Genomic DNA, 19513 nt, shown 5'->3' on the forward strand with positions numbered 1-19513 from the left:
TTTTAGATGTAATACAAGTTTTAGACGTAACACATATATAACCAGTGTTTAGTGTTCATTGGGTAAGTTATAGTGCTTGTGAATATTGTCATGACATACATACCCTACGTGGGTGTTGTATCTATTGATCGTCCGTCACATATTTTGAAGGCTGAAATTTCAACTGGCATTTTCTTTTAGAATACAACAAGCCAAGCAGCAAGCAGATCCAGCGACTGTAGCTCACATTCAACCAGAAGACTGTTCCAATCTGGTGCGTCATTCACAATCGATTCCTTTCGAGTATTCATAATATTATACAAACAAAACATAAATAACGTAGCCAAGATATGCATGTCAATAGCCATCGTGTAAAACAATAATTGAGACCGTGATGATCCAACTGACCTATTATAACTGGTTTTTGCTCGGACAACAAAAAAGATACGAACTAGCACACTTGCCCTGCGTGGTTAAGCCCACCCCCACCCCCCTTAAACGTTTTGTTTCACTCAAGGACCCATCTAGGAATTCCAAGTAAAATAAAGCACTTGTACCTTTTAATTGCACGGTACATAAGAGAGATAACAAGTATTTAATTTACTTTTGAGCATGCCGAGGGGACCTGTGCGGCTGTGCCTCCCCTTGGTTACATGTGGCTCAGCCCTTGATGGCTACATAAGCCTCCAACGTTCCCAGCATCTTCAAAACAAAACTATTCTCACGCCATATGAGATCTTTTACAAAATTGCCTAAAAGTGTTGGATGAACAATTGCTTTTGAGTTTACCATTTTCCACTAGTCTTTTAGGCAAAAACATAAGCCCATTTGAGTGAAGCAATGATCTCATACTGGCCAATGAGAAAAACTCTCGGGCCACATTCGTAGCTGGAACAGGCTGCAAATTAGATGAGTTCTTCAATAGGATACTCCAGTTCATAACCTAAGTAACAATCTGACATTAGAATGAGCTTCATTCCCTGTAGAATAACAAATTTCAGTCAGTCCACAGTAGACGAAAAATTATATCCAAAGCAAAAATTGAAATCTCAGAGATTCAGGCTGACATGGGCCACTATTTCTAGTTTGTCCATATTAGCAACTAAAACAGTCCACCATATTTACGGCCTAAAACTTTTGCTCTTTCTATTCGAACTCCATAAGCATGCACCAGAGATAGAGAGAGAGAGAGAGAGAGAGAGAGATTAGACGTTCAAATTGTAAATTCATACATACCATAAAATCCTAAATCATTTAATTGGAAGCTTAAAACGGGAAAAACCTGCAGATATGATCTATATTTCAAAAGAAATTAAGATATTTACATCAGAAAACATAATTTAGTTGCTGACCTGTATATTATGATATGAACATTATATTCCAATGGTTACTTTTCAGAAAGTTAGCCTGTAAAGTTACTTCGAATCAAAGTTGTCATTTGTAGACGACCATCAAATTTTGGCAACTATTAAATTTGCTCAACTTATTAGTTAATATTGAAAATTAAATAACCACATTATACCTTTTGAAAAAGTTTCAGGCATGACATTTTTATACTTTTACCTTATCCCAACGTGTTCATAACTGCAGTTATAAAAAAATATGGCCACGCCACTAAGTGTTTCGGCATTGTCCAACCTTTTAACATGTAAAAAAATAAGTAAAGCATACCATATCAAGAAAACTAAATCATTCATTTGGACTCTTACAAAGGAAAATCTGCACATATTATCTATGTCTCCATGGAACTCATTCATAAGTTAAGTAATTACATTAGAAAAATGTCACCTACTTATATGAAAGTTAAATTGACACAATTAATTTTGTGAAAAACTGCTTGTAAAATGGGTTTTTGGGTCAAAATAGCAAATTGCAATCACATTATGGTGCAATATGAAGCTTGACAAAAGACAAATAATCACATTACAACTTTCGCAAAAATTGCAGTAAGGACATTCTCCACTTTCACTGTATCTCAATAAGTTCAAAATTATGGTCGTAACTAACATGAACAACAATCAATGCAGAAAAGGACATCAACCACAAACCTTTCAGTGTTGATTATTCTTTGCTTTTAAAATCTTTTAAAAACCATAAGGTCTTAGTCAATACTGCTAAGCCAAGACAAAATTTCCGGCTTTTTTTTTCAGTTGCAAACTCACACATTCAAAGAGAGAGAGAGAGAGAGAGAGAATTTTACTTATCGAACCAATATATAGTTGAAATAAGTGAGTCAACTCGCGAAGGCACATACACCATACCACCAAACCCCAAATTTTTTCCCCTAATGTTTAAAATTTAACCATACAAATATGTACCTTGGCAAAAAGGAACTGACAAGTTAATCATGTCTTTCTTATGTATTATAGTGTTAGAAATCTGGCACCAATAATGTGTAATTAAAAATCTGTATTCATGAAGGAAGATAGAGAGAGAATGAAACAGGGAGAGACATAGGAGAAAAGCCCGAGGATGGTCTATGTAGAAACACGACGATCAAGAACAAATGAATACGATGAACACAATGTAACGTGGAAAAACCCTCAGCAAGAGGAAAAAACCCACGGACGAGGAGGAACTGGCGCCCACTAGCGACCAGACTCTCTCTCTTAAGATTTCATTAATTCTCAAGATTAGGGCTTACAATGGTATAAGTATGCCCAAACCATGACGTACTGGATCGGGTCCAGACCCGGACCCATACATCAAGATCTGTCAACACTCCCCCTCAAGTTGGGCATACATATCAAACATGCCCAACTTGGATACATTTCTCTCGAATGAAGTTGAAGATAGAGCTTTCGTCAGAACATCAACGGTTTGGTCTTCCGACTTCATGTAAGGTAAGATTAACTCTTTACCATCAATCCTTTCACGAATGAAGTGACGATCAATGTCAACATGCTTTATTTTGTCGTGTAGAACAGGGTTGTTGGCTAAGTTGATTGCAGACTTATTGTCACAGTACATCTTCATTGGTCCTTCAACCTCTATTCCGATATCAGTCAACAATATTTTCAGCCATAGTAACTCTGACACTCCCATAGCAATAGCTCTATACTCTGCCTCTGCACTAGATCGAGAACATACATCCTGTCTCTTGCTCCTCCAGACAACAAGATTTCCTCCCAAGTAGACACAATACCATGTGGTAGACCGTCTAGTATCAGCACAACCTGCCCAGTCTGCATCGGAGTACCCCTCAATCTCTACAGTCTCTTGTTTCACATACAAGAGTCCCTTGCCAGGATTTCTCTTCAAATAACACAATATTCTATCCACAGCCTTCAGGTGTGTATCAGTAGGTGCATGCATGAATTGGCTCGGTACATTCACCGCAAAAGTGATATCTGGTCTCGTAAGGGTAAGATAAATCAACTTTCCAACCAGATGTTGATATCTTCCCTTAGCTTCTTCACGAAGCAGCTCTCCATCTCTAAGGCTTAACTTGTGTCCAGTATCAAGTGGGGTAGAAGCGGGTCTACACGCCAGTTTACCAGTCTCCTCCAACAGATCTAATGTATATTTCCTTTGGTTTAGCATAAGGCCAGTACTAGATCTAGCAATCTCAATACCAAGAAAATACTTCAGTTTGCCAAGATCCTTGAGATCAAATTCAGTAGCCAGTAACACTTTTAACTTGAAGATCTCCTCATCATCATCTCCCGTGACAATCATGTCATCCACATAGACAAGTAAAAGAGTGACCCTGCCCTCTTTTTTCTTCACAAATAGAGTGTGGTCTCCATTCTCTTGATTGTACCCATGATGTTGCATCACTCGTCTAAGTCGTTCGAACCATGCTCTAGGCGACTGCTTAAGGCCATATAAAGCCTTTTTCAGCTTACAGCATTTCTCTGGTTCTTCACATCCTGGGGGCATACGCATATACACTTCTTCTTCGAGATCACCATTAAGAAAAGCATTCTTAACATCAAGTTAGTACATCCTCCACTCCATTACAGCTAGGGTCATAACAACTCTAACTGTCTTCATTTTCGCAACTGGAGCAAAAGTCTCTAAATAATCAATCTCATATTTTTGACTAAACCCCTTGGCCACAAGACGAGCTTTGTATCTTTCAACACTTCCATCGGGTTTGTACTTAATGGTATACATCCACTTGGATCTAACCAAGTGAGCCGCCTCAGGAATCTCCACAACTTCCCATGTCATGTTTCTTCTCAAGGCTTCCATTTCTTCTTTTATAGCATCAGCCCACTTGGAATCACTTTGAGCTTCAGCAACGGTCCTGGGAATCACAGCAAAAGAAAGAGAAGGTACAAAACACTTGTAATCCTTGCTAAGTCTAGAATAAAATACAAAATTACCAATCGGGTGTTGAGTACATGACCTGACACCCTTTCTTAGGGCAATGGGAAGATCTTCATTTTCTTTTTCAACCCAATCTTGAGTCTTCAAGGTAGACTTGGTTCATCCAGGGAAGGAATGGCATTGGGATTGAAAGTAGATCTCGCACCACAAGTCACCTCCTCTTTCCAAGCACCTCGTCTAGAGTAGACCTGTCCAAACAAACGATGACCTTCCTTCTCAGTTTCGGTGTCACACCCTTCCTCCTTCTCAGGCACATCAAAAGCTGTGAAAGGTTCTTCTTTCTTGTAGTCCAAAAAATCTGTAAATTGAATCTCCTGACTCTGAGAATACTCTTCCCTAACCACAGACTTCTCCCCCTGAAGAGGATTCTCACAAAAGTAAGAGGCATGTTCCAAGAAGGTAACATCCCTTGTAACATAAACTCGGCCAATGGTAGGATCAAGACACCTATACCATTTCTGAGTAGGAGAATACCCAACAAACACACCCTTGATAGAACGGGGATCAAGTTTCTTAACTGTTGACGGATCTGGGTGTATGGGTCCGGGTCTGGACCCGATCCAGTAAGTCCTTGTTAGGGCATACTTATATCATTGTTAACCCTAATCTTAAAGTTGAATGAAATCTTAAGAGAGAGAGAGAGTCTGGTCGCTAGTGGGCACCAGTTCCTCCTTGTCCGTGGTTTTTTTCTTCTTGCTGAGGGTTTTTCCACGTTACATGAAATCTTATGAGAGAGAGAGAGTCTGGTCGCAAGTTCCTCCTCGTCCGTGGTTTTTTTCCTCTTGCTGAGGGTTTTCCACGTTACATCGTGTTCATCGTATTCCTTTGTTCTTGATCTAAGTATTTCTACATGGTATCAGAGCCATGAAGTTCCGGCGTTACTGGTTGGTATTTTGCTTATGTTCGTGTTGGAGGAGGACTCGTTCTTGGCACTGTTCATCGCCCAGCACTGTTCATCGCCCGACACTGTTCAGCCCGACTCTGATGGGTTCCTTCCTGCACCCGACGCACGCTCCCGACGCATGCTCCCGACGCACCTGACCCCTTGCCCAGCGTCGCCCGACGCCGGTGGAGTTCCGGCGTCCCTTCCAGTGACACACAAGACGCCGTTGGAGTCCCGGTGACTCGCTCGACGTCGTCTGGAGCGTTGGCATTTCGTGGTACTATTCCAGCGTCGCCCGACGGGTCCCTCCCTGTGCCGCTGCGTTTCTACCGCCGTGAGTTCCGGCGTCTCTCTCTACATCGTCCGGCGACCTGGTTCCGCCCTGTTTTGTGTGTCCGCTGCCTTCATTGCCTGCTGCCCTCATCGCCAGATCGCCAGACCTTTGCGACGCTCGCAGTAGCTCCCTGCCGCTGCTTGTCGACCTGCTGCCGCTGCCTTCGTCTGTCTTTCTGCCCGCTGCTACTCTTCTTGCCTGCCGTGGGTGCTTCTCGCCGCCGCCAGTGTCCCGTATTGCAGTCGGTGCCTCTGCTGCCGCTGGTATTCCTTGCTGCCGCCGGTGTCCCGTGCTGCCACCGGTGCCCTTCCTACCGCCGGTATTTCTTGCTGACGTTGGTGTTGTCCCTTGTTGCTGCCGCTTGATTTGTGATCATGGCAGCGTCTTCCGCTTCGACAGTCAACACTGATCAGACCGAAATCGGGGCTTATAGAACTGAGAATGTTCCGGTTCAGGTCACTACCATACGTCTTACCAAGGACAACTATCTTAAGTGGTCTGCTGCCATCACTATGGGTATAGCGGTCGAGGTCGTATTGCCTATGTGAATGGAAGTAAGGTTGAACCTGCTGCAAATAGTTTGGCTTGGGATACTTGGTTTCTTGAGGACAACCAAGTAAAAACATGGATTGTAAATTCCGTGTCATCTGATATTCAAACTCTCATTCTTCGTAAGAAAACTGCGAGAGATATGTTGATCATTTTGGAACAAATGTATGGCCAGAAGAAGAGGATGGTTCGTGTGTATCAACTGATGAAGGATGTGTATGCTCTCGGGCAAGGGGATCTCTCGGTTGCAGATTTCTATGCAGTTCTGAAATCCAAATGGGAGGATCTTGAGAAAAGGGCAACTCTGGTTATTTTGTTCAGTCCAAATCGCCCCAATGATTTTATTTTTAATAAATTTGTGATTCTTATGAATATGTTATTCTGTTTGTAATTTTTTGATATATATATATCTATATATATATTTATGTAAATATGTTATTCTGTTTGACATTTTTTGACATATATATGTGTGTGTGTGTGTACGGCCATACTCCCGCACCCAAGTTTTTTGAAAATGGTCTGTACCCGTACCCGCACCGGTACCCGTACCCGTACCCATGTGACATAGAATATAGAAAACCTCAAACCACAAACCAGCACATTTTCTCAACAATGACAATGGAATATGTGCATTTCCAACATGTGTAATGGGATGAGATTTTCCATCACCTGTTATAATGCAATTTCTACCATACTAAGAGGATAAGTTAGTCAATTTACCTGCATTTCCTATCACATGGATAGTTGCACCTGAATCCAAGAACCATTCTCCTTGCTCATTTTGTTTTATAGTCATCTTGGAAAGTGTGGCCATCAATAAATAGCTGCAGCATGTCTTTGGCGGTGGATTTAGTATTTTTTGTCCTCCTTGTTTGTAATCATGGCTTACCCCTCTTTTTATTTTGAGGATTAAACCAACATTGTGCCTTCATGTGCCCTTTCTTGTTACATTGAAAACAAGTCAGTATTCTTCTTGAAGTATTTGGATGAGGCATACCTTAGTTATTTGGTGTTGATAGAATGCCATGACCACCATGATCGGAGTTCCCATGGTTCTGTCCAAATTTTACATTCATGGCCAACACATTTTGGAAGTTCCCTTGACCAGTCCTTTCCATGACTCTTTTCATATTCATTTCGTGTTGGAGGAGTTTACCTTGCAATTCGTTGAAAGAGGGCAAAACAGGAAGGACTTCAGGAACTGTAATAAAAGCATGATAATCATGCCCAAGTCCACTTAAGTTTTGTTGCACCATTTCTTTATCACAAACATTATTCCTTCAGACCACAAGTTAGTCTGCGACAGCCTAATATGTCCCAAATAATCCATATAGATGTTGAAGCCTTGATCAAATTCTAAAATTCTTTCTTTTAAGTATATAATCTGTGCTTCTGATATTTGGGAAAAGTTATCAGCAAGAGTTTCTCATAATTCTTCCGTAGTACAGTCATCAGAAACTAAAAGTAGCACTTGTTGAGATAAAGTAGACAGAATATATGCAACTGCCAACTACACTTTGGTCACGTGTCATCCAGACAATATGTTCAAGGCTGCTGTTTTTTTAAACAGCAATAACCTTTCCTGCCTCATTTTTTATTTCCTGCAGAATAGATTTTGGTAGAGCCTTTGCTGAACCATCGAGATGCCCAAAGAGGCCTCGACTCCTTATAAAAGGCATGATCTGTCTTTTCCAGGTTAGATAATTTTCATGGTTGAGTTTTTCGATAATGAGATGAGCAAAAAAATTAGAGGACATACCAGAATGCGAAAGGTTTTCCATGAGAGCAGAAAGGAAGGGTACATAGGTAGAAGATGAGAGAAGAAAAGAGGAACAAATTTAACAAGATGTGTCCCTCGACAAACAAGAAGAAAGTTTGCGTAAAAGGACAAGGGATATGAGAAACTCAGAAATCAAACAAAATAGACTGGAAGATGAATAGTCAAGATAGAGAAGATGGGAAAGGAGTTCTAACCAGATCAAACCTGTTTGGGCATTCCATTAGGTAAAGACAACGTAACCTCGCTCTGTTACCATGTTAGAAATCTAGCACTAATAATGTGTAACTAAAAATCTTTATTCATGCAGGAAGATAGAGAGAGAGAGAGAGAATGAGGCAGGGAGGAGGATGAGGAGAAGAGGCCGTGACCAAGATGGTCTACATAGCCCATATTTATAATACACTCAATTAGTTACAATAGCTGAATCCTAAGAGACTCTTCAGTTGCAGAATCCTAGGAGACTTCTCACATATCACAAAGACATAGAATACCGCAACACAGTTTACAAGAATGTAGAATACAAGAACATGGAACGTCGTGAGACATTGTTCAACGTGCTGGACTTTCGATGCAGATGGAAGATCCGAAAATCTTATGCTTTAGAACACGAAAAAACGCAAAAAAAAACAAAAAATGAAATGTCGTTCAAAACTTAAAAAAACACGTTTCTTTGAAAAAAAACGTGAAAAACGAAAAAAACACATTTTTTAACGTGTTTTTTGCGCATTTTTTGCATTTTTTAAAATTTTTTTCATTTTTTTAATGCCAATTTTTTTTTTCATTTGTTGCAAATCTACTTATCTTTTGATGTTTGTGTTATTATTTTCTCACTTATTTTATTTTCCCCATTTTTAGTTTTTTTTTAATTGTTTAAAAAAAAATTGTTTTTTCCCTTATTTTTCAAATCCGCTGTATTATACCCAAGAAAAACCTCGCCGTTTAAAACTCCGAGACGTTATTTCTGACTATGGTTGAAAGAATCCATAGAGAAAATTATAGATCCATAAAAATACTAAATGATTACTTCTATAAAAAACCACTTACGTGAGCTGCCAAACACATTTTCGCAATTTGTGAAGTTTAATAAGAATCTATAGTTTAACAAAAGTGACAGGAAAGCCATGTAACTAAAGTCACCTTACTTCCAAGAAATCCACACAATAATATTCTTTAGATTGAAATACATTAAAAGGATCATGATGCTGATTAATGCTGCTTATCCTTTTATAATTTCAAGGAAGATGTCGAAGCTGAGGTAGGCATGAATATGGCTCAAATGTTCAGTTACTTTTTCTCAAATATTAACAATATTTCCAGAAAATTCATCAAACTGTGGCACAGGAATGCCATTTGGAAGGTTACTAGACATATTTTAGGGAAGTGGTTTAAAGCTGGGCATTGTAAACTATGCAGAAACCAAAAAAGTTAGGTGATCCCATTATTTCTTAACCCAAACTTACAAATATACCCTTTTCCTCCCCAATGTAAGTTGAAACTATTTATGAAACGTAACAAAATATGGCATATAGAGGGCAGGTAACCATTTAATAATTTAACCACTAATCACCTTTAGATTGGATGGTTCTGACGGAAAATTCATGCGAGTCACCACATGCTTTGACAAACTCACTCTCTTTAGAGTGTATAGTTCTGAGGTCGCATCATTGCATAGTATCAACCACCATGCTTCTTCTTTTATCTGTCAAGGACATTAATTTAGTCAACAATTGTTTCACTTTCAAACTGCACATACTGGAAACTCACCTTTGGAAAACGTGGGGCAAAGGCTCTTGTGGTTTTCCGCCGAGAATTCAGGCTTTCTAATTTGACAATAAGAATTGATGGTCTGGAACCATCCTTGACATTTCTCTCAAGCTTTATTCTCACTTGAAGAAAAGGGAAAAGCTCTATTTCCTGCTTAATAGCATGACGAAGAGATTTTCAAAAGGAAACATTATACACTGTACTAGTAAAAAAAACAAAGAATATCCAAAGAAACCAGTTTACAGGTACAATACCAAAACCAAAATGAAAGCAAAAGCAAGAAACAAATAATACATGAGAAATGGGCGAAAAGCATATAGGATACAGAACAAAAAGGTTTTACAGAATTAAGGATTGAAAAAGGTATAGTAGGTCACTTAATTATTGTAATTCACTGCACAAAGAGACTAGGGCTCACTACATACATTAGCTTCAGTGAAAATTCGACTCTTAATAATCTATGTCAATGCAAGCATGATCCCTTCTCCTATATATAAAAAGTATGATATCTGTCAAGGACGATAACTAGTTCTATCAAAGAGCCATGATTCACTGGATAGGTATGCCTTTCTAAAATAAGGAGAAAACATCAAAATTTTTGTTCTTAGTGATTTGGGATTTGGAGATACTGATGAAAACACCATCATATGTGTAGTGTTTCCAATTATGGTTTTTAAATATTTTGGCCATCCATTAACATCCGGTAGTCGGCTGATTTCAGTTAATCTATATATATATGTGTGTGTGTGTGTGTGTGTGTGTGTGTGTGTGTGTGTGTGTGTGAGTGTGTTAAAAATTCTGACATTAGGGTCTTTTTTGGAAATATTTATTTGTAGTAGGTCTTCTTTATCTTTTATTTAATGTTATAAACTGAGGATATAATTTTTCTTAGTCGTCCCTCATCCCATATTAACATGGAATTAGGGAAATTCAATTGAATGATTCTCTTTCCTCTCAATCGCTCCAACATGGTATCATAGCATTCCAAACTTGGGAGAGTCTAACGCCTTCTTCTTCTTCTCCTTCTTCCTCTTCTTCCCCTCTTCCCTCTTCCTCTTCAAGCCTGCAAGGATTGGCATGTGGAGGGAACCAGTCGAAGATCAGGAATCTGATTACCACCTGAAGCTATGTGGCAGTGATCAGATTCCTTGATTACATGGATGTAGAAGTGGGGTCATAGTTGATGTTGCTGCGTTGCACTAGTCTGCCAATGCAGCAATAATCTGCAAGGCATTGATGTAGAGCAGACTGACGGTTGCTGCAGTGGATTGGTGCTGCTGGTCTTGGAGTGTTTTATCAGTCGTGGTGGTAAAAGCTACACTTTAGTCGCTGTTTTATCTGCCATCAACATGACAAAAGCATCACTTCGGTCAGTGGAGGATTAACATCATATACATCAGGCCTGACATGTGGAGTTATGGGTGGACGCATACGCAGATCTGGTAAGTTATGGCTAACCTCATGAGCTAGCCAGTCATTTTGTTAATGTGCAATTATAATGATAAGAAAGAAAGAATAAGAGATGAGAGGTCAATGGGTTCTGGCGTGTTTGGGAGTTCTCCCGCCTTCGCCACTGGTCTCGCCTGTTCAGAGCGCAGGCAATGCAAGGCCCCAGGGTATTGTTGTGTGGTGTGCTTGGAGCGTTGGGCTCCCGCCTTTCCAAATGGGATGTCCTAGGGAAAGCTGAGTACCTCTCCTTGGAATTCACACATCCATTTGTTGCAGTGTGAATGGATCTATATTGTTTCAGGCCACCACGAGGGTTGTCTCCCAACTGTAGGCCGCCCGCGGTGTGCACGTGCCTGTGTTTGCACCCACAGGAGCCAACCGCAGATCGAGACTACTCTCTGTGGATTGGCTAAGTTTTTCAAAGAGGTGATTGACGTGATTGATGTGATGATTGATATGAATGTGTACGTTGTTGCATATGCATTGCCATGGGCAACGATGCACATGGATGAAATAGAGGTTAATTGTACCCATATTGTTTGACGGCTAGCTATGACTGTTAGTGTTATGTGTAGACCTCGTGTGGAGGCAACTGGAGGTGTGAATGCACTCGTGGAGTGTACCAACCTCATGAGCTAGCCAGTCAGTTTGTGAATGCATTATTCTAATGATAATAATGAATGATTAAGAGATGAGAGGCCAGTGGGATGTGGCTGTGTGTTTGGGAGACGTCCCCTTCTCGCCACTGGTCTCGCCTGTCGGAGCGCAGGCGGTGCAAGGCCCCAGGGTTCTGTTGTGTATTGTGCTTGGAGCGTTGGGCTCCCGCCTTCCCAACCTGGGTGTCCTAGGGAAGGCTGAGTATCTCACCTTGGACTTCACACATCCAGGGATGAGTGCTCTACCGCTGCAACGGGTGAAATGGATCCATACTGTTATGGGCCACCACGGGGGTTGTCTCTCGGCTGTAGGCCGCCCGCGGTGTGCACGTACCTGTGTTGCACCCACAGGAACTGTGAATGCACTAAAGTTTATGAAAATGGAATGTGTTTGATAGAATGCATGTGACTGACGTATATGTGAATGATATGAATGCAAGTGTTATGTTTAAGCATGCTTCGCATGTGACTGATGTTGTGTTAGTGTGGCCATCAAGTGGCTTTTACGTGTTGTACTCCGACACGACATGACGATAGATGGGTTGATATTTGTTCTTTTATTTGAGCCTTACTTGAGAGGGTTTGGCATTTTTCCTGGCTTGTTGCCATACTGTGAAGGCTGAGCCTTCGGTTGTTTTCTTTTTCAGGTTTTGGCGGACCCGGGGCAACAGGTTGAGCAGATGGCTTCACTCACGTCCTACTGGGGAGGTTTTGGGATTGTCGTTTGTAGTGTCGGCGCGTCATGTTTTGGTTTTATTGATGTCTTCTTTTTGTTAGGCATCAATGTTATGATTTTGGGGCATTTTGGTCATGCACATAGACGTGAATTTGTATGAAACAAAATGGTTATATAAATGAAAGTTCGCCCCATTGTTTTGAATTGCTTGGCTCATCGTCAATTTGAATTGTTGGGTAGTCACACCTCGATGCTTTATGTTTAGAAAAAAAAAAAAAAATAGTTTGAGGGTTAAAAAGGTCGGGGTGTGACATTAAATCATTTGGTGACAACCTCAAGGAGTTGAGAAGTGGCCTATTGAAGCGCTTTGTGGGTCGACACTAACCGTCGACACCTTCTTGAGGCGATGGCATGCCTCAATGATTTTGTTTCATATTTGTATAAATTGCAAAGCGAAGTGAGTCGAAATCTTATTGTTTGATTGTGCTTGCAGGTACAGCGGACACGTCCAGTAGACCTTGAGCAACAAGATGTGAAGCTCGAGGCATTTTGAAGTGTTTTGTGGATGCGCGACAGGTATGACGGCATTCCAGGCAAATCTCTGCCAGGGGCCAATGTAACACTCGTTGTTTTTGCAGGTGGGCCGGATCGGCTCCAGACCCGGACCCAAATCCACCAGCGTGGGAGCCCGACGTTGCCCTCCTCTCCCTCGTTTCCCCTCTTCATCTCTCCCTTTGCTACAACCACAACGCCGAGAAGAAGAAGACGAAGGTGGTGCAGAGCGGCGACGAGGACGGCAGCAGTGGCACTGGTAAGCCTCTGATCTCTCTCCGCCTCTTCCTCCTTCCTCGTCCTTCTTCTCCTCCTCCCTCCTACGCAGCCTCTCCCCTCTCCGTCAGCACCGTCTGCCCGCACATTTCTCTCTGTCCATGCTCTGTGCTCGAGCCCTCTCCCCTCCGTCCGAACCGTCTTTGCTCGCCCTCTCTCTATGCACGCCCACTTTCTCTGCATTCTCTCTTGCTCTCTCTTCTCTCACTGCACTCCCTCTCCTTACTGCCAACCTCCCCCCACTCGTACCTCTCGTGCTCTCTCTCATTTCCAGCTTCCCTCTCCTTCATTGTTCCCTGCCTCCCCCAACCAAACCAATCCCTCTCAGCCGAGCTCCTCTTCTTAAGCTCATTTTCATTTTTCTCTCTTAGTGGTGGCTGTTTGGTTGGTTATCGCAGTTTGGGGACACATCTTTCCCTTATATCAGTGAAGTGAAGGTGTTAGTGGTGGAGGCAGCGATCAATTTTGGGCATTGGCACTTGACCGAACGCTTGAGGTGGCTGCCAAGAACATTGCGGCAGTTTGGACACTAAATTTGGGGTGAGCAAGGCTTAATGGAACCTAAATTGTCGAATATTTATTGTTGTAGCATGTATAATTATTGTTTGAGCATGCTAGAATTTAGAATTTATGATTTGGGAAGCATGTTAGTGACTTTGCTTTTAGGGGAAGGTCTAGGACTCATGTGTAGGGACGATGATCCATGTCTACAATGATCTTATAAGCATGATGGGTTGATTTTCAAAGCAATAGGGAAGCATGGTAGAGACTGTGATGTTGTGGTGAAGGTTTAGAACCGTTTTAACGAGCTTGGGAAATAGGCTTCTATTTATGTACATATGCGTTGGATGTTGAGAATTTTATTTGCCGGGAATACGCCTCAACTAAAAAAAGCTAATGAGAAATGTGTTAGTGATGGATTGATCGAAGCATTGAGTTTTGACGTTTGGTGGCAACATCAAGAAGATGGAAAGAGGCCTATTGGAGGGCTTGTAGGTCTACCCGTCGACACCCTCTTGAGGCAATGGCATGTCTCAATGATTTTGTTTTTATTTGTTTTGATTGTAGAGCTAAACTAGTAGATAATTTAGTCATTTACCACTTGTGCATGTTTGCAGGTACACCGGGCACGTCCCGTAGACCTTGAGAGACCAGATTCGAAGCTCGAGGCATTTTGAAGAGTTTTATAGGCGCGCGACAGGTATAGCGGCATTCCAGGTAAATCCCTGCCTGGGGCCAACGCGTGAATGTGTACTCCTAGGATCGTGGGATCCTAGGATTGTGATGTGATTTAATGATTGTTTTGTGAGTGAATGTATGTATGCATGCAAATGATTTGATATATGATAAGATTAGACTTGAAACATGTGACTGATGTGTGTGATTGTGAATGTTGTGATTTGTTGCATATGCATTGCCATGGGCAATGATGCAATTGAATAAATTGAAGGATAGTTGTACCCGTATTGTTATGACGGCTAGCTAAGACTGTTAATGTTATGTGTAGCCCTCGTGTGGAGACAATTGGAGGTGTGGGTGCACTTGTGAAGTGAACCAACCTCATGAGCTAGCCAGTCATGTTGTGAATGATTTATCATGTGACAAGTTTTGTTTTGGAAAGTTATTAGAAGCTCGTTTTGAAAATTGTTACGCATTTGCATGTGCATGCTAGAATTGATAACCGTTTAGGACAGATAAGGTGGGGTATCGAGTCGAGTGTCTCATCGACCCCGATTGTGCATTAGAGAGCATCATAGAATGATAATTGCATAGGACAGCTACGAGCCATCACAGATCGAGACTACTCTCCGGGATTTGGCTAACTTTTGAAAGATGTGAATGATGTGTTTGATAAGATGTGAATGCTTATGAATGTGAATGTTGTGATTTGTTGCATGTGCATTGCGGCAGACAATGATGCAAATGAATGAATTTGAGGGTAGTTGTACCCGTATTGTTATGACGGCTAGCTAAGACTGTTAATGTTATGTATGGCCCTCGTGTGGAGGCAATTGGAGGTGTGGGTGCACTCGTGAAGTGTACCAACCTCATGAGCTAGTCAGTCATTTTGTGAATGTGCTATTATAATGATAATAATGAAAGAATAAGATATGAGAGGTCAGTGGGATGTGGCTATGTGTTTGGGAGTTGTCCCGCCTTCGCCACTGGTCTCGCCTGTTCGGAGCGCAGGCGGTGCAAGGCCCCAGGGTACTATTGAGTGATGTGCTTAGAGCGTTCGGCTCCCGCCTTCCCAACCTGGGTGTCCTAGGGAAGGCTGAATATCTCTCCTTGGAATTCACACACCCATGGATGAGTGCTCTACCGCTGCAGCGGGTGAATGAATCCATACTGTTATGGGCCACCACGGGGGTTGTCTCTCGGCTGTAGGCCGCCCGCGGTGTGCACGTGCCTGTGTTTGCGCCCACAGGAACTGTCAATTCACTGAAGTTAATGAAAATAAAAAGTATATAAATGAAATATATGTTAATGGTGTGCATGTGAATGAAATGAAAGAGAATGCTATGTTTATGCATGTCTTGCATGTTGTAGAAACACGAACCACAAGGAGAGAGCAGAGAAAGAACACACAATATACGTGGAAAACCTCAGAAAGAGGTGAAAAACCACGGGGAAGCTCTGACCTAGGGGCAAACCGCAACCCTAGGAGAGAGAAAATAATATTCACTTAACTCAACAATTACATGTAAGTGAAGCATATATAGGAGGGAGAGAAAGAGTGCCGCCTAGGGTACCGAGCCCACCTCGGTATCCGTGCCCCATAGGGCCGGGTCCAGATATGGACCCGGTTCCCAATACAATATATTCTAACACTCCCCCTCAAGCTTGGCATACATGTCAAACATGCCAAGCTTGCTAACATTTTTCTCAAATTGAGATGTACATGAAGACTTGGTTAAGACATCCGCAACTTGATCTTCAGACTTCATATAGGGCAGAATCAACTCCTTTGAATCTATGCGTTCCCGTATGAAGTGACGATCGATCTCCACATGTTTGGTCCTGTCGTGCATGACCGGATTGTTTGCCAAGTTAATCGCAGACTTGTTGTCACAATACATCCTCATCTTCTCTTCCATTTTAACCCCAATATCTGCTAAAAGAATTTTGAGCCATAACATCTCTGTAACCCCCATAGCAACCACCCTGTATTCAGCCTCAGCACTGGACCTGGAACACACTTCTTGACGTTTACTTCTCCATACCACAAGGTTACCTCCAAGAAATATGCAGTATCCTGTGGTAGACCTCCTAGTATCTGTGCATCCTGCCCAGTCGGCGTCAGAGTATCCTTCAATGCTTAGTTGATCTTGCCAAGTGTAGAGTAGTCCTTTCCCTGGGTCATTCTTTAAGTATCCCAATACTCTTTCAGCACTTTTCCAATGACAATCAGTAGGGGCATGCATAAACTGACTTAACACACCCACAGCATACGTAATATCTGGGCGAGTAAGAGTGAGATAAATAAGTTTACCAACCAGACGCTGATACCTCCCTTTTCCTTCCTCATCCAAGATAGTCCCAGTTTTGATACTTATCCTTGTGCCAGACTCCATTGGGGTAAGAAAGGGCCTGCATCCCAATTTACCTGTCTCTTTTAGAAGATCCAACGTGTATTTTCTTTGGCTCATAACAAGCCCAGTCTCAGATCGCGCGATCTCAATCCCCAAGAAATACCTTAGTTTACCCAGATCTTTGAGATCGAATTCTGCAGCTAACGTTTCTTTCATCTTCCTTTTCTCCCCCTCGTCGTCACCTGTGACAATCATATCATCAACATATACAAGTAAAAGGCTCACCAGACCATTTTTCTGCTTGATGAAGAGGGTGTGATCACCATTTCCCTGTTTATACCCATTAGTCTTCATTACAACCCTTAGTCTTTCAAACCAAGCTCTAGGGGATTGCTTGAAACCATACAAAGCTTTCTTGAGATAGCAACACTTCCCGTTCCGAGCATACCCAGGCGGCATGCTCATATAGACTTCTTCCTCAAGGTGACCATTCAAGAAGGCGTTCTTTACATCAAGTTGGTCCATGCTCCACTTCTTTTGCACTGCAAGAGCTAAGATGACCCTTACGGTCTTCAGTTTCGCCACGGGAGCAAACGTCTCAAGATAGTCAATCCCATATTTATGGCTAAACCCTTTAGCAACAAGACGAGCCTTTATAGCGTTCTACAGTGCCATCAGGTTTGTACTTCACATTAAACACCCACTTGGAGCCAACTAAGTGAGTTCCCTTGGGGATATCAACAACCTCCCACGTATTGTTCTTTTCCAGGGCGTCCATCTCTTCTGTCATGGCCTGTAGCCATTTAGGATCCTTCCTTGCATCTTCCACTGACCTGGGAATAACAGCCATAGATAAAGAGGTAACAAAGCACTTGTAGTCTTTACTGAGTTTTGCATATGAAACAAATCTCTGAATAGGATGAGAAGTACATGACCTGGTGCCCTTGCGCAGAGCTATGGGAAGTTCTTCATTCATTGGACTTGGATCATTCGGGGAGGTCACAAGATTGGGAAGATTGGGATTGGTAACATCAACATCTTCCATCACATCCTTCTTCTTCCTGCTGTAAACCTGACCAAATAGGTGATCTCGAGACTGTTCTTCCACAGGGCCCCCCTCCATCTGACAGTCTCTGTCCTCACTGACAACGTTTTCCACGCTTGGAGAACTCACCGTATAATCCAAGAAATCCATGAACTGAATCAACTGATGCGAAGAATACTCTTCCCTTCTGTCACCTAAACACTCCCCCTGAAGAGGATTCGCAGGAAAGTATGCCTCATGTTCATGAAAGGTCACATCCCTGGAGACATATGCTCTGGAAGTGCTAGGGTCAACACACCTGTATCCCTTCTGGGTGGAGGAATATCCCAAGAAGACTGCTTTGATGGACCGAGGATCAAGTTTCTTGAGAGTGGGACTATGATCATGGACAAAACAAACACACCCAAACACTCGAGGGGTTAGAGGCCAGGGATTCTGAGTGGGCCACAACACAGAATAAGGGGAATGACCATCCAACACACGAGTAGGCATACGGTTGATAAGGTGGGCACTAGTGAGAAGTGCGTCCCCCCAGTACCTCTTAGGGACATGACGTTGAAACATAATTGCCCGGGTAACATTCAACAAATGACGGTTTTTTCTTTCAGCCACGCCATTCTGAGGAGGGGTGTAGCTACAGGATGTTTCATGAATAATACCCTTGCTTCGCAAGAAGTCATCAAGGGATTGGGAGACATACTCTCGGGCATTGTCAATACGGAAGGCCTGAACAGTGGTCTGGAATTGAGTTTCGACAAATGCCACAAAGTTTTTGACAATGTCGGGAACTTCACTACGTTCTTTCAACAGATACACGAACGTACACCGGGAGTAGTCATCAATAAGAGTCATAAAATAGTGAAAGCCACTACAAGTGGGTACTCCCGAAGGACCCCAAACATCAGAGTGAACCAAAGCAAAAGGACGGTTGGCTTTATTGAACGAAATAGGGTACGAGGCCCTAACATGCTTAGACAACTGACACACTTCACAAGCGAAGGTGTCCAAAGAAACAGAATGAAACATCCTAGGAAACAACTTTCTAAGCAACTGGAAGGGAAGATGACCAAGTCTCTCGTGCCAACGCATAATGACGGATCTGGCCTCCACGCCAGGCAACTGTCCACTGGTGGCTGAAATCAAAGCAGAAGCAACTCGAAAGGGCAGTCTGTAGAGCCCATCAATAGCCGAACCAATCCCAATCTTCTGCCCCGTCCCCAAGTCCTGCAGGAAACAACGATCAGCAGAGAAAATTAGATTACAGTTTAGCTCTTTGGTAATACTGCTGACAGATAACAAATTTACGGGAATATTGGGAACATGCAGGGCATTATGAAGACAATATTTGTTCAGTAGTGATAAACTCCCTTTTCCAGTCACAGAGATAGAAGAACCATCAGCCATAGACACACGCTGCTGCCCAGAGGTCAACTTGTACTCTTGAAACATCGTAGGGTCCCCTGTCATATGATGAGTAGCCCCACTGTCAACAATCCAATCACCGAGAGAAGAATTACCTTGATCACTAGTAGCAACCAGAGCCTGGGCTAACTTAGCCCCCTCAGAAGTAGAAGCATCATCCTGGGTAGACAACTGACTAATGTAGGCTTGCAACTCTCTGAGTTGATCTGAGGAGAGCTTGGATTTGGCAACATTGGACGACCCCGGGCTGGGCTCTGGCACAGAAGAGGCTCGGCGATGA

At 42.4% G+C, this 19513-nt stretch overlaps 1 protein-coding gene across 3 annotated transcripts in view; it reads right to left on the reverse strand.

Moving 5' to 3' along the window:
- Positions 1-517: 517 nt before the first annotated feature.
- The window catches only part of LOC116257364 (DExH-box ATP-dependent RNA helicase DExH14), a 122353-nt gene continuing 103357 nt past the window's right edge, over positions 518-19513 (reverse strand). For 2 of the 3 annotated variants that reach the window (XM_031634010.2, XM_031634007.2), the window contains exons 47-49: positions 9625-9774; positions 9428-9559; positions 518-959 (exon numbers count right to left, since the gene is read on the reverse strand). In XM_031634010.2, the coding sequence (XP_031489870.1) occupies positions 885-959; positions 9428-9559; positions 9625-9774 (357 nt within the window). In that variant the 3' untranslated portion in view covers positions 518-884. Of the gene's footprint in view, positions 960-9427; positions 9560-9624; positions 9775-19513 lie in introns of those variants that run through there. The other variant, XR_004173362.2, reaches the window with a different exon arrangement.

This window comes from Nymphaea colorata, chromosome 7 (assembly GCF_008831285.2).
Source record: "Nymphaea colorata isolate Beijing-Zhang1983 chromosome 7, ASM883128v2, whole genome shotgun sequence".
NCBI lineage: Eukaryota > Viridiplantae > Streptophyta > Magnoliopsida > Nymphaeales > Nymphaeaceae > Nymphaea > Nymphaea colorata.